At 49.8% G+C, this 16050-nt stretch overlaps 1 protein-coding gene across 1 annotated transcript in view; it reads right to left on the bottom strand.

Moving 5' to 3' along the window:
- Positions 1 to 11138, bottom strand: part of Prmt8 (protein arginine methyltransferase 8) — a 91355-nt gene extending 80217 nt beyond the window's left edge. The window contains exon 1 of the mRNA XM_028881532.2: positions 10658 to 11138. Within this exon, the coding sequence (XP_028737365.1) occupies positions 10658 to 10732 (75 nt within the window). The 5' untranslated portion in view covers positions 10733 to 11138. The remainder of the gene's footprint in view (positions 1 to 10657) is intronic.
- Between the last annotated feature and the right edge of the window lie 4912 nt (positions 11139 to 16050).

The following is a 16050-nucleotide window of genomic DNA, read 5'->3' as shown; positions in this document are numbered from 1 at the left end:
GTATTGCCACGGGAACAGGGCATCCCAGGGCAGCAATATTCAGGAGTCCTGTGTCCAGCTATCTTTGGACCACCTGAATTTAAGCCTTTCCTCAGCTGCTCAGCTCCTGCCTCTGCTGCACTGACTGCATGATGTCATCAGCTAAGGCTCTTTGTCTGCTCCCTCTTTTAAGACTCCATCCGATAAGCCCAGGTGATTAATGATAGCTCATGCTCCTGAGCATAAACCTCATGCTAAACACTGTACTTATATGATCAAACCCACTTACCACTCAGAACGGCCCTAAGGATGAAGTGCTGTTACAGATCATGGATGAATGCCAGGTGTGGATACATGGAGAAACCTGGGAGAGCTGGCAAGCAGCAGGTAGCTAAGCTCACACACAGTTCGGCCAGAAAAGTCAAGAGTCTGCATTCAACCTTCACTCAAGGCCAAGAATGTGGAGGCCCACAGAGGTTATCTAGTGAGACCTTACTCAGGGTCAGAAAACCTGAGCTTGCTTTACCCAGAAGGGCTGCGTAAGATGATTTGGCCACGGCCCTATCTGGAAGGGTCTACACTTGGCTGCATGGTGTGCTTTGATCTTGCAAGGAGGAAGTCTTTTGCCTCTCCTCTTAGCATGTTATAAAAAGCCTTTTGAATAAATCTCTGGGCTGTTGGGTATTGACCCAGGGCCCTCCTGAAGCTATCCTGGGTCTCTGTCTTTCTCCTGGTCATCTAGGTCTACCTCTCTAATATTTTCTCATTCCTCTCACCCACCCAAGATCCCTTTGAAAGGTGAGAGCAGGTCAGAGCTAGACTCTCGCACAAGAAATCAGTAGCTTGTGCTTTAACTTTTAGTAAGTACCGAGAGGCTGGCTGTGTCCCCCCCACCACCACCACCCAGAGTAGCCTTGCCAGCATGCTACTGATGGGCTCACTACTCTGCCACTTAAATAACTCTACTGGCAATTCCCAAACAAATCCCCTGGGGAGCTAACCCACTGCAGTCCAGTTACGGGTCTGCAGATGTCAATCAATTGTGTGTTTGTCCTCATGCCTCCAAGTTTATCTGGTGGGTAGGAGCTGGTGTGGAGCAAAAAGAAAGACAAGCTTAAAGTTAGGAGTGTCCATAAAAGAGAGGACAGAGTCAGGAGGTGGCATCATTGGTAAAGTACTTGACATGGACGCATGAGGACCTGAGTTTGGATCCCCAACACCCATTAAGGGGGAGCTGGAGACAGGAGGATCCCTGGGCTTGCTGGCCAGTTATCTTGCTGGGTAGGCAAGCTGCAGGTTTAGGGAGAGGGCTTTTTTAAAAAATAAGGTTGACAATGATAAAGGCAGACACCTGATACAGACCTCTGGCCTCTACGTGTATACATGTGCAACATACATTTGAGCAATGCATACACTACACATGTACCAAAAACCTATTGAAGAGGGAGAGACAGAAATGGAGAAAAAGGAAGGGGAAAGAGAGACCATGTGTCAATAACAGAGCACATTCCAACTCAAAGCATTACATCCCAGCTCCCTACCAACTGTATACTCTTGGTCAAGACAGTTAACCAGTGCAATTTCCTCAATTCTAAAATGCAATTGATATGGCCTGCTTTTTACTGCTGCTGTTAAGGAAAACAGTGCCTACCCCCGCCCCCAGCATTTTCTGTGCCCAGTGGAAATGAAAGTATAAACATTAAACATGGTAGTGCCTGTGATCGTTGCTACAGCCTAAGGAAAAAGCTACAATAAGAGACCCTGGGCCAGGTGGGGAGCTAAGCGAAGGGAAAGAGATCAGTGTGGAGAGGGGAAAGGGAAGGGGTGATGAAATGGCCTGGGCTGGATAATCAACTGTCCAGTCATTCGTCAGCCAGGTTCTGTATTCAGCTTACTATGTGGTGGGCATTGTATTGAGTGAACCTAGACATTGAACTGTATCCCTGAAAAGATTTATTTATGAAAGTGACTGACTTGGATGTTTTTGGTGGTGGTGGTGGTGGTGGTGGTTTGGGGGTTTTGTTGTTGTTGTTAGCTTTGTTTTGTCTCTGTCTCTCATTTTTTAGTTTTTGTTTTTGTTTGGTTTTGAGTCTTGCCAACTTGATGTGAGCTACAGTCATCTGGGAAGAGGAACCTTAATTGAGAAAAGACCTCCATCATATCACCTGTAGGCAAGTGTATGGGGCATTTTCTTGATTAATAATTGATATGAGAGGGTCTGGCCCACTGTGGGTGGGGCCACCCTTTGGCAAGTGGTCCTGGGTTGTGTAAGAAAGCAGGCTTAGCCAGCTGTAGGGAACAAGCCAAGAGTGTAGCAAGCTTTTTCAACAGCCACCAGCTCACAAATAACAACGTGGAAACATATTAATTATGAAAGCTCAGCCGTAGCTTAGACTTGTTCTCAACTAGCTCTTATAATGTAAATTAACCCATTTATATTAATCTATGTTCTGCCAAATGGCATTACCTTTCTCCTGTTTCCTCCATGTCTGACTGGTGACTCCGCCTTTCTTCTTACCAGAGTTCTCTCTGTCCCCAGAAATCCTACCTAACCTCTTGCCTAGCTATTGAGTGTTCAGCTTTTTACTATACCAATCACAGAAATACATCTTTACACAGTGTACAAACGTTGGACACCAGATAAAATGTTTATCTAATTATTCTTTATCAATAAAAACTTGGGAGTCAGATATCAGGGTAAGAACTTGATTGATGAGAGAAGCAGTAGAGAAGCAACCAGTGACCTCCTCTCTCTCCTTCCTCGATCCAAAAGGGCCAAGAATCTCCTAAGCCCCTCCCTACTACTTCCTGTGTATCTCTATATGTCCTTGGTCCTCCAAAAACTCTGTGACCAGTTTTGGTCAGCTAGTAGCTAGTTCCATCCTCTAATTTGAAGTAAATTTTATTGTCACTCTTGGGATTGTCAGAGTGAGATCAAGATATCCCATAACAAAATAGTTCCTAGTGATCCAGTATAGCCTGAGATTTTTAAGCTGAAATAAGCCCTTTTTTCCCCAAGTTGCTTTTGATCATGGTGTTGTATCACAGCAATGGAAATCCTAAGATAGCAACTTACTGCATTTGGGATTGCAATCCTAACAGAAGTGATCAAGTTAAGATGAAGTCCAACTGCAGTGGGGGAGGGCAGATAAGTCAATGTGGCAATGTGGCCTTTTCACACACACACACACACACACACACACACACACACACACACACACACACACACCACAGCAGAACACCCTGTGAAGATGGAGGCAGAGACTGGAATGCTATGTCTACAAGCCAAGAAATGCCCAGCACCCTTGGCAACCACAGGAAGCTAAGAGAAGGGGAAGGAACAGGAAAGGATGCTCGCCAGAGCCTCCAGACTGAACCAACTCTGCTGGCAGCTGGATTGCAGACTTCTAGCTTCCAGAACTGTGAAAGAACTAATTTATTCTGTTTGAAGCCCACCCAGTTTATGGTACTCCACTACAACAACACTAGGAAATGCAAAGAAGTGATGAAACCAAAAAGATCCTTTAAGAAACAAACAACAAAACAGTGTTCACACTCCATTCCCACCAAGTAGCAGCTAGCTTAGAGTCCAGGTGTAATGCCCATGGCCTTGAGTTTAACTTCCAAGGTGATGCTTGCACTTTATTAGACAGGAGTGTTCTTTCCTGGTCCACCAACACGGTCTCCGGGAGGAGTTGCATGGATGCACAGGGGAAGGGGAGATAGTTGTCTCCTCCACAGGTTCTGATACGTCCTTGTTATCCACAGGTATTTCTGAGGACTTCGGAGGTGAAGGTGGCAGCAAGATGGTGGTGGAGACCACAGGAGAGTACTAGAAAAGGGAAAGCAGGGCTGGGGTCTCTTTCTAGGTGTCTCCCAAGCCTGCAGGTCTTCATTACCCTACTGATTTTCCTTCCTTTGTTTTCATCTTTCAGTTCTTGCCTTTGGTTTTTCCCATGTCTTTCCAGATTCATGAAGTGGACAAAATGTGGGTCTTGGTGACTAGAGAGTCAAAGCTTGGGGTCTTGGTTCCATCACATACTCATGTCAGGGCCTTAGAAAGTCATACTAGTTATCCTTGCCGTGGCTTCTTAACTTACACAATGGGAATAGCATTTGTCTCACAGTGTCCCAAAGGATGAAATGTGTAACAGGGCATCTAAAGGTCATATGAAGAGGAAGAAACTCTCATAGTGCACAACTTCCAATGTCTGTGTAGTGAAAAATAGAGCTTTGGGTGATGCTATGGGTCAAGATGTACCAGAAAACATGCTCGAAAAGTCAGAACCAGAAATTTGACGCTCTCTTTGAAAGGGGCAGAAATGTCATTGCTCTAAGACTAAAGGAGTGTTGTTCTCTCTTTGTCTAGATTTGAGTTTCTTTCAGCTCTAAGATTATGACAATATAAAAATGTGAAGATCAAACTGTTTGCATTTAATCAAATAACACTTTGAAGGAGATATATTTTTACTTATGGGTGGCCCATTAAAAATCTGGGAAAAGCCATGATGCTTGAGAGAATTCTAATAACAAGTGAAATATGAAAAGATATTTGATGTGTGAAAGAGCTGACAGGCTGGATGATACAGGACAGAAGTCTTCTCAAATGTTGCCTTCTACATGACCCTGTGAGAAGCCCGACCTCAGAGTAGTAGAGAGAGATCTGAACACAAACTAGAAAAGAAATTAATAGGCTTAGCATGATGGAGCACGCTTTTAATCCCAATCCTCAGGAGGCAGAGGCAGGTGGAGCTCTGTAAGTTTGAGGCCAGCCAGGTCTACATAATGAATGCCAGGCTAATCAAAAATACATAATAAGACTCTGTCTTTAAAAAAAAGAAGAAGAAAATAGGAGTCAGTAGCTAAACTGTTAGCTAGAAACCTAACCACCCAGTTTTACAAAGGTAGCTGTAATTATAATAGGAGAGGACAGGCCCAGATTCCAGGAAGAACTTCTCAACTACTGAGATAACTGGGAAATTAGGGGAACCATTTTCTCCGAAGCCTTTGACAGAGTGGGCAGGCAACTAGACATGTTGGGTAAGAGCATTCAGAGTCAAAAGCAATGACAAAGCAACTTTTTGGAGGTCCCTGTCCTTCCGTTGACTGCTTCGGTTTGAAAGGATGAAACCCCCTGTGTCTTATACACACAATAGCCTCTTGCAGTTACCTTGGCAGCTCACACATTGTCAAGCTGCCTGTTTCCTCCCTGCTGGCACAGTACAGTCCAAGGTGTAAGCAGTGTTTTTACAGATTCTTGCGTGTTCCACACTGGTATGTGAGAATTGCTTCACATTGCAGTTAGCAGGGAGGAGGAAATGAAGCTCACTCCCAAACTGGAGACAGGAGTGTTGTGTTTCACCCTCCTTGACAGCCAAAAGCCAATTTAGGACTTTCTACAAAGCCAAATTTGCCAGGGGGGAAAAACATGTGGGTATCTTCTTAATTCTCTTAAGCTCACTTCGGGGTTGAAATCAGTGTTTGCTGAAGAAGGAAAAACGGATGTGGATTATGGATTAGGGGCCATTTCAACAAGAGAAGCAAGGAAGGGAGAGTCCTCCCAGACTGAACTTCTCCTGGCAAGATTCTTAAAAGCCGGCAGGATAACAGTCAAACAGCAAGTGTTGGCCAGGAACGAGCCAGTCTCCCAACCCCAGAACAAGCCTGAGTGTATTTAGTCATAAGAGCAATCTCATGACATGACTGGTTCAACAAAGCAACACATCCAGGGATCCCAGAACTGGACGTAAACCCAGCCACTGACTGCTGGGCCTGAGTAGGTGCCGGTGGCCACATTCTTCAGATAGAGACTTAGAGGTGGACCATCCACAGAGAAGCAGCTGCCTCCTGTATCCTCCCACTCCTATCTCTCAGTTCTCTGACATTGGGGTGATGGGGCCAGGCATTTCAGCTAAAAGTGAAGCTGAGGCCAACGGGCACCACAAGTCTACATTGCACTCAGGAAGTCAGTTCCGTTACCCTGTAACTCCAGCTGTGCTCATGGGTACCCATACTCTGTCGTCACTGAAGGGTCCTCCTCAGTCTGTGAGGATTCTCCTTCTGGACCAGCAAGTCAATAGAACATCCAAGAAGCATTCTTTGAGATGATTACTGCTAAAAACTGTTTTTGTTTTTTTTTTTTCCTATCCCTGGTGTTCTCCTTTAGGGTGATGGATCCTCAATCAAGGAATCACTAACCCATTAATAATGCACCAGGTTTTCACCAAGAACCAGTACAGCAAGAAAAATAGAGAAGGATCCCTTAACCCCCTGGCTTGTAAGAGGCCCTTGTGATTAATACATTTATCTTCTTTTATATGAATATCCCATAGCAAGAGGCAATGATTACTAAATATTGGATAGGTCCATGAATGCGCCAGAGTGCTTTGAATGGTTGCAACATCTGGATTCCCAGAATCTTTGTCCATTGTGAGTTTTAAAAGACTGCATTAGCTCAAGCACAGCAGAAGAATATGAGATGAGAACCCCAATTTTTAGAAAGTCAGAAGGCTCAGGAAAGTCTTATAATTACACAAATCAATTCTATCTACACATTATTTACTGTGCAGCAGATACTGTGCCAAAAATAAGACATGTAGAAAAATGTTGCATATCCAGTTGGAGAAATAGACATGTTTAAAAGACAATTATCTTGCAATAGGAAAAGCAAGAGGCAGGCCGCACAAATGCCCAAGAAGGAGCAATAGGTTGCTCTCCCTGGGGAGAAAGGCTAAATGAGAGATCTGGGAAGGCTGCCCAGAGGAAGCAACATTTGATTTGAGTCTTGCAGGTTGAGGAAGACGTTTTTTTCCCCCAGAAAGGAGAATAGGAAGAAGCATCATCGATGGAGGGAAGAACACAAAAGCATTCAAGCCTAAATTTAGTCATCTTGGAGATTCCCATGAGGCAGATATTAAAGGGCTTTGTCCACTGTGCTAAGAACTCCAGTACCTTGTGGGGAATGGGGTAACTCCTAAGTTTTGAGAGAGCTGACCTATCAAAGCAGATTTATCCTTTCAAAAGCACCGTGCAGGGCATGCAGGGATGGTGAGACAGGCCCAGGCATGGCCAGCTGCTGCAGGCTAGGGTCCTAGCATAGAAATAAAGGGGGCCTTCCTTGAGCACTGAGGGTAAGCTGCAAGGGGTGGGGGTGGAGGCTCTGCAGATGTCACAGGAGGCCCCAGCACCAGGCTGAAGATGTAGCTCAGTTGGTAGAGTGTTTGCTTAATATTCACAAAGTCCTGAGTTTGATCCCCGGCACTGTCACAGGCCTATAATCCCAGCAGGAGAATCAGGGGTTCAAGGTCACCCTCAAGAGTTCAAGGCTTGACTGGGGTACAGGAGATTGATGGGAAGAGGAGTGTGGCTGAGGGCACAGAAGAAGGCAGGAAGTGAGGTCAGGGACCGCCCTGTCGTGTTCTTACACCACACGCGGAATCAGCTCAGATTAACAAGTTAAGAAACCAAAATCAAAGTGATTGGAAGTACACCCAAGACCCACTGTAACCACAAAGCTCTATGCCCCAGCTTCTCACCTTGCTCCCAGGCCCGGAGACTTTGGTCACAGTACATACTGTTACATTCTCTCACCCACCCCCACCCCCCCACCACATTCCTCACCAAACCACCCCTACCTGATGACTGCCATCTCTTTCCAAGTCTTTACCTTATGAAAAAAATAAAAAAACAAAAAACAAAAAACTCTCATCCTGCCATGCTCTCAGCCTCCCTCCCCATTGCCTCTTTCCCTTCCAAAGTAATCCTCTCCTCCTACTCCCCACCACTCCCATTCACACATGGCATCTTGCTAGAAATAGCAAGTGTAGGGCAAAGAGCAATGAATCAAAATTGAGGGCGATCCACGTTCCAAGCCTGATTTAACCCACCAGCTGGCTGTAGACACTACCTGACCTCAGCCTACTCTGTGGCCTCAAGTAAAATGAGAAACAAATACTAACCTTTGCTTCCCTCACAGCCCTAGTATGAAGACAGAACACAAGGCATGTGCTAACACCAGCAAGAGGCCTGGAAGGATGCAACAGGGCTCTCCAGCAGGAATGTCCACTAACCTGTGAGTTCTTTGAGGGCAAGAGCCAGGCCACCTGGGGTCTTGGGGACCTACTTTTTCCGGGTACAGAGTGAGTACCTGCTAGGGACTGGGCAGGAACCATTGTCACCCCGACCTCCACACATCCACAAGGTTGCTCTTGCCAGCCCTACAACGTGCAGGCAACGCACCCCCACAATACCCCACTTTGGAAGCACTGTTTTGCTCCTAGCTTATTCCAAAAACAGCCCGTTCCTGGAGGAAAACCAAGCAGTAGTCACGAGGCCTGGATGCCTCGCTGGGCACGTTTGTTTGACCAAGTCTGTGCTCCATCCTTTCTCCAAGGAAGTTGCCGAGAGCTGAACCTCCTCCGTTCTCCTTTGGTTCATTTTCCCTCCAAGGGGCCCCAGCTGGGTCTTTTCCTACCAAGCTGCCCTTGTGCTCCCTCCCTCCCCCCACACCTCTCTCTGTCTCTGTCTCTCTTTCTCTCTCTCTTTTTATCTCTCTCTCTGCCCGCCCCCCCACCTCGCCCCGTCCCCCGCCGTCGCCGCCGCCTCTACTGCTGTTTTCATTGATGCCTTGAGCAGAGCTGGCATGTGCGACTGCTGAGAAGGGGGAGCGTGGAGCAGCGGGGGAAGCAAGTAAAAATAGCCTGTCGCGCGTCGCTCTGCCTGCTCCGGACGCCTTTAACCCTCACGGAGGGGGAGAGAGCCGCAGCCAACTCTGCAGAATGTGGCCCGGGTCTGCACCAGACTCCATGCAGCAGTCCGGGTGATGGCGGACCAGGGTCCACGAAAACTTTCACATTTTAATTTTAATTTTTTTTTTTTTTTAAGACAAGTAGAGATGAGATGCGGTAGGGGAACAGAGGGGAAGAGCTACAGCTACCGAGCGGCAGGGACTGCTACGTGCTGGCGGCCCAACACTTTACTAGAGCGCGGCCTTGAGACTCGGAGCTATTTTTAGAAACCTGTTCCTCGGGTGGGCGATCAGAGGACGGAGGGGGAGGGGAATGGAGAGACCGGCTCTGCTGCGAAGCTGAGCGCCTGGTGCTATACTCGTTTCAAAGGTCTGATCTCCGGCTAGGGGTGGGAAAGAGGATGGACCAAGGAATGACGACAAGCGGGCTGGCTTTGCCCTAACTCAAGGAGAAAACATTAGCTGCTGAATGCCCTGTGTCTTTCGAGCTCCAGAGCATGTTTGTTTCAAAAATCGACAGTTGCCAGAAGCATGCTGTCTCTAGGGCCCAGGAAATGGGGATTCTTAAGCTTTGCTGCCTACACTGTGGGATGGGGATGAGTTGTGACCTCTAGGAAACAAGGCCTGGAGGGTCTTCACATTGCTTTTGCATTTCCGAAAGGCCGGGACAGTTTCCGCGCCACACCCCCATCCCCGCCCCACGCTGCATATGGGTTACCGTATGTGAAATGTACGGCAGCCCCACCAGACACCGGGCTATTAATAGAGCCCCGGAGTTTGCTCTGTGTCTTTTTCCTGCCACCGAATAAGGGATGATCACACACACCCCACTCCGCCCCCACCTCGGCGCACGGTTCCTCCGCGAAGGTAAGGGGGCTGCCCACGCCATTTCCCTCCGTGACTACAGGTGCCCAGAGCCGCGGAACAATCCCGTGGTGATGACAGCAGGGTCAGAGTGAGGCATAAGAACAGACTTGCTAGGGACGCAAAGCAAAGCCCTGCTGGGCTCTCTGAAGATCAGGGTCAACTCCGGAGTAGAGAAAGGGCAGCTAAAGGGCTGCGGTCAGGGTTGCCGAAGACGGAGGACAAGAGTATCATTTGCGGAGCTAGAGCGGCCTCCTTAAAAGCTGCTGCGGGACAAGTGGCCGCAGACCCGTTTCGCGCCGCAGCCCAGGGCGCGCAACCCCCACCGCCTGTGCGGGCTCCGCTGCGGCAGGCACGGGCGCTGTCCCTGGTGCTGAATGGGGCCGCGGTCTCCGTGCCCTCCCCGGGTTCCGCGCGCTCCCGCGTCTCCTTCAGCACTCGTGGACTGCAGACCTCCAGTCGCGCCCCGACGTGGGTTGGAGGGGGTCTGGTTGCAGGTGCTTGTGTACCGCCTCCTAGTTACGGCCCCCTGAGGCCGGGAGCTCTCCGCGGTGCTGCAGGGACCCGGAGGTTGGGGACCGCCTGGAGATTGAAGGGTAAAGCCCAGGCAGCGGTGGGAGATGGTCGAGGCACTGCAGGGAGCAGACCTGGGCCCTAATATAACTCACCCCAGCTCTGCGTAAAGCCGGAATCCGGGATCATTATCGGAATCCAGTGCACACGGGCAAGGGAACGGGGTTGCCCAGGGTCTGGGACTTGGGGGAGCAGGAAGGGAGCAGCGGGTGGCAGGAGAGGGTGATGGGGGTGAAAGAGACTTTTACATTTTCAGGAGGGGGGCGCTGAGACATGCACCGTCGGCCCCCTCCCATACTCCTCTCATTCTCTCTCTCTCTCTCTCTCTCTCTCTCTCTCTCTCTCTCTCTCTCTCTCTCTCTGCCGGCAGAGACACAAGCGGGATGGGGAAAGTTTGACACCAAGGCAGCGGTAGTGGCAGCAACCAGCGGCGGCACACAGGGGTCCCGGTGGGCTGCAGGGTCGCCTAAAGCCCCGGCCCAGTCGCCTCCTTACCTCCGTGCTTTCGACTGCGTTCTCCGCCATTTTCCTCCGGAGGAGCAGGCAGCGGGAGGAGTGTTTCATGCCCATAAGAGCCAGCAAGGGTTTGGGGATTCGAGATAGTAAAGAAAGAGAGAGGGCTGGTGTGGCTTTAAAAGAGAGCCAAAGAATGCGAGAGGAAGGGGTATAAAAAATCCCCAGCCAGCCCCTCTCCTAGAGCGTCCTCCGCGACAATCGAGCTCCGTGGAGTCCCTCCTGCGGTCGCCACTTTGTTCACGTTTCCTCGCTCCTCATCTGCCTCGCATCCCTTCGCACACTTCCAAGTTCTGGTCGAGCTCGCGACCCCCTCCGCGCCCCTCTCCCCTGCGCGGCGGGCTGGGCGGGAGGGAGGCGGCCCCGCGGGCTCGCCGGCTCTAGCCGCGGCTCCCAAGTCCGGCAGGCGGGAGGCGGACGCCAACTCTCCCAACTTCTGCCGATCGCTGGGCGAAGCAACACGCGTCCTGCTCGGCGCTCCCGGGGGCTGAGCGGGTGAGTGGGGGCGGGGTGGGAGGTGCGCGGGAGCGAGCGGTGGCGGGGCGCTGACGGCGGGGACCCCCAGCCCGCCCCCGTGCCCGGGACCGCGGGGTCTGGGGGCCGCCTGTGCTCCGCTCCGCTCCTGGCGCGGCGCACACCTGGCGCGGGGGCTAGGGCTGAGCGCACGCCGCAGGGCCGCGCGCCAGGCTCCCGGAAGCTTGCGTCCGCGAGGCTTTTGGAGGTTCTCAGCCCTGGTGCAAGTCCTCCTAGCTAGGGCAAGCTCGGGGCAAGACTCGGCCACCGTTACCCGCGTCTTCGTCGTCTCCCCCCACCCCTCCTCCCGGGCGATTCCTGGATCCTTCGTGGATTACGGTTTGAGGAGTGAAAGGATGGGTGTCTGGATGGGGGGCGGGGGGAGTCCTTAACTCCTTCAACTCTAGGACTGAATAGGCCGTCACTATCTAGCCTTTCCTTCACCCTCCGAGCCCAAGACTAAAAAGGGCTTCAAACCCCTCTCAGGAGGACCGGGTTGGGGTGAAGGTGGCCGCTCGAGGTGGCTTGGGAAAACGGTCAGGAAGAAGTCAATGAAAGGGCTTGCGGTCTAGCTTCCCTATCCCTGTCTTGCCTGACAGCCCCCCTACCCTGGGCCCACATGTTTCTCCTCCCCCCTTCCCGACCCCTCCCCCCACCATCACCAGATCTTGAAGTCCCTTTTATGGGAGAGAGCTGTGAGGATGTCACGTACCCATTAGGATTCTCTGGATCCTTTTTTAAGGGAGTTTGGGCGGCAGCGGGGGGTGTGAATTTTTATACAATGCATTCCTGTCTTCACTTTGAGAGCTTTTTTCTCTCTTTCGGGCCATCTGTCAGGCACTGGGGGATAGAACAATGGGGGAAGGAGGCCGGACTCAGGACACTTTAGCTGGCTATCTCAAAGACAACTGAACATTCAGGTTTTCCAGTCCACAGGTCAGGGACAGGGACCTCACAGATGGCCCTGGAGCATTCTGCTCTCTTCATTTTGGTCCCTGTCTGACTTATCTAATCCAAATGTCCTGCTTACTCTGATCATAACCTTTGATAGCCTGAAATTGTAAGAGTGACTGTCCTCATCTAACCCGGATCCATTGAGGAAAAGGGCCAAACCAGGCTCAGCATGATGAATCCTCCATCAGACCAGATCCTCCGGCAAAGAGAAGAGGCATTGCTATAAGTGGGGGTGCGAAGTGAAAAGCGGAAAGAGGAGACGATGAAGAATGAGAAGGATTAAAGAAAATGCAGCAAGAAGCGTGGGTTAACTGAACCACATTTATTATCTGCTCCGAACAAGAGTAAATTCAAATGAATAACCTCAGCCTTCTCAGTCCACAGACCTGAATTTGAGTTGGGTGCAAATGAGCAGATCTTTGGCAATACCTGGTCCCTCTTCACTACCATCCTGCCATTCTTCCAAAAGTTATATAGGGGAGCGGGGGCATAAGTGCATCTAAAGAGTGACCCTTACCCTCTGGTGCCTCCTGTTTTCCAAGCACCTTCTCCCAGATTAAAAAAAAAAAAAAAACCAAAAAACTCTGAGATGCTAGATCAAAAGAGGCTCGATACTTGTACAATCAAATAAGACTAGAAAAGCAAGGTCCCCGCCCACACATTGGGCCAGGCCTCTTGCAGGTAAGGCCCCTGGGTCAGAGAAAAGGGGACATTAGTCTATGATCTTTTGACGAGCTGTGGAAGCCTCTGAAAGCAGCTCTCCAGCCTCCCGGACTTCCAACCCAACACTGTCTCCACCCCACCCTCCTTCTGCTTGTTCATCCATTCTGTGACTAACAGGGGAGGAGGGGAACTGAAGCAGGCTCCCACCGAAATAGGCTGCTGCTGTGCGTGATTATGTTGCTATGAGAACCTCAGTGGGGGTGTTTCCTCAGTTCTCTGTTGAAATCTTTTGCTGTGCTTGGCTTCTCCCCAAGTACAGACACAGCTCCTGTTGGAATGGGGAAGGGACATGGAGAGCTGTGTTTTTACAGCAAGAGTTTTCTGTTCCAGCTCAAAGCCAGCCTGGGGCACTGAGTGAGGTATCTAGGCCACGAGGGTTGCTCTGCAGTGGCCAGAGGAACCTAGTGAGCCAGTGAGCGACTACCTATCATGGCTGATGCTCCCGCCCCTTGAACCCTCCTGAAGCAGAGACACTGTCCCCGCTGTGCACTCACCTCATTACAAATTCACACACTGAAAGGTGGAACGTGGAGCAATTTGTTACTCCTGAATGCTGGAGGTAGAGCGATGGCTCAGACCTCCACTTGCACCCACACACTTGTGCACGTGCACATGCATGAACATGTGTACACACACAAGGATTACCTGAACACTCTCTGCCTAGGGTTGTGAAAACCCATGCTGTATGAAAAATGCACAGTAGGCCCTTTCAAGGACTGTTTTCTCGCCATCCCCTCATTCTGAGGAGCTAGCCCTTTCCTGTCTCTTGCATGAGTATCAGCATATCCTCTTATCAAATTAGTTTAATTATTCCACGTGACACTGACCGGGCATCTCTTAATAATAGGAACTTGGCTTAACAAGGCAACAGAACCCACCAGACTTCTGCTGAGTTCTCAATTTTTAGTCACCTTGAACACTTGGAACAGAATGTTTGTAAAGCTTTGTAGAGAGTTTAGTGGCAAGTGAGAAACATGGGATGATAAAGGCATTCAGCATTTGTCGTGGTGTGTGTTTGATTCGTTCTGTGGTCAAGTGGTCCTGAAAACCCATTAGCTCATTCGCCTTGCACTCGACCTTGAACAGAACAGAATGTGTTGAATGGTACACATAATGTGCTCAGAACGATGCTGACCTGATGGTAAGAACACAAATATGTGATCCTTTGCTACAGTTTGTCTTGGAGCATGAGTTAAACTTCATAAAGTGTTTATCATGTGTTGTAGTCTCTCTATCTGAACAGGTTTTCATGTAGTCCTTTTGGCTAACTCTTTGGGGTATTGTCTCTACCAAACAACACGGGGGAGATATACAGAGAGAGACAAACCCCAAAGAATTGCCCTCAGAATGCAATCAAGGTGGAAGTCCTGGATGCCTTATTCCATACACAGCTCTGGAGAAGTTAACTGAGCTCAAAGAACAGGACAGTGGCTCCAACCTTAGCTGTATGATGAGGGAGCTTTAAAACACACCAACTCTTTGGTTCCTCCTCCAGTGATAAGTTGATGAGGGCATCAAGAGTTTTTAAGAGTTTAATTCTAATAAAGAGCCATGTTGAGGACAAGTGGATACAGATACATGGAGACAAGAACTGTGTAAGGTCCCTGGGGTATAAAGGACCCACACACAGAGAACCACAGGATCTGCCCCCATATGGAAAGGTCTGCCTCTAACACACACACCTTTTTGGTATTTTCCTCCAGTGCTGGGTTCCAATCCCAGCAGGTTCTGCGTCAGCACTCTACCACTGAGCCACATTCACAGCCCTCGGTTTTGAGACAGGGTCTTGCTGTGTGATCCAGGATGGGCTGGAACTAGGAAAACAACCCTTGTCTTTGCTTCCACGGTGCTGGACCTGCAGGTGTGGGCTGCGACACTGCCAGTGATGCCTCCTGCGAACTGTGGAGTGGAGCTGCGTTGGTGCCTGGGTGGCACGTAGGGTTGGAAGGAGCCCCTTGGGGAAGGGTATCATGGGGCAAAGTTCTCTAGTGCTGTGAGATACCACTGAAGAGCTGGAGCTGCTGTCACCAGGTTTAGTTAGACTCACTATATGACAAAAACATTGAATATGTTGAAGCACCAGAGGAAATGATTACTTACATTGTTCTATTCGTAAATAAAACTTGGGAGTCCTATATTGGGGTGAAATCTGATAAATCCAAAGAGCGATGGAGGGACCATCAACTGACCCTGTCTCTCCACACTTACAGATTGAAAAAGCCTGAGAATCTAAGCCCCTCCCTATCCCTTCCTGTGTCTATCCTAATCTGGGTCCACCAAAACCTCTAATTTTAGCCAGCTGAATGTTGATGCCACCCTCTGACTCAAGGTTTAACCTCATCGGTCTTGGGAGTGTCAGAGTGTGATCAAAATATCCCACAACAGGAGGTGACTTGTAAACACAGGAGGCCTCTATGTTCCCACCCATCCTATTCTGGGACTCTATAATTTTGCCCAAGGGCCCATGCTAGGATCCCAGAATCAAACACTTCCTTGGCTGCCTCATCACTATCACCAATCCAGTGGTCCAGAATAAGGATGCAGCTTCCCTGACCTATAGGCCACACTGCTTGGGAAGATGTAGGCGCCAAGCCTGGTCTGCTCCAGCATATAAGCTGATGTGTGCTATCCTCGCCTCCTCATATGTGCCTAGGACTCACATAGGACCATAGCACACTGCAGTGGATCCATGCCTCAGAATCAGGCCAAAGCCATCATCCATCACCACACGTGACAGCTAACCCAGCAGTGTTATGAGTGTTGTCTGGGCCAGATGGAGCCCAGCCAAGGCTGCAGCAGCCGCTACCTGGCCAAGCTTGCAAGCAACCCCACACCTGGGTGGTTCTCCTGCACAAAAGCTTCTGCAGTTCTTTCTCCCTGGCCAGGGGCCCATTGTTCTTTGTGTTCATTTTTTTTTGTATTCTTTGGGAATTTCACATCATGCATCCTATCCCACTCATTTCTCAGTCTTTCCATGTCCACCCTCCACCCTTGTAGCTTCCCCCCAGAAGAAAAATGATTTTAAAAAAACCCACTTTGCTCTGCCTTGCCCATCTCTCCATCACATATGCGTTGGTCATGGTGTTGGGAGCGGCGGTGTGTCCCAGGTATACCCTTTCCCAAACAGTTTTACTTGTGTATGTTCCTTGCAATGAGTCGTTGGTCTGGTTCAAGGCCCCTGGCTT

This window comes from Peromyscus leucopus, chromosome 3 (genome assembly GCF_004664715.2).
Source record: "Peromyscus leucopus breed LL Stock chromosome 3, UCI_PerLeu_2.1, whole genome shotgun sequence".
NCBI lineage: Eukaryota > Metazoa > Chordata > Mammalia > Rodentia > Cricetidae > Peromyscus > Peromyscus leucopus.
Note: the sequence above shows the minus strand (reverse complement) of the source record. Positions and strands in the feature narration are given on the sequence as shown.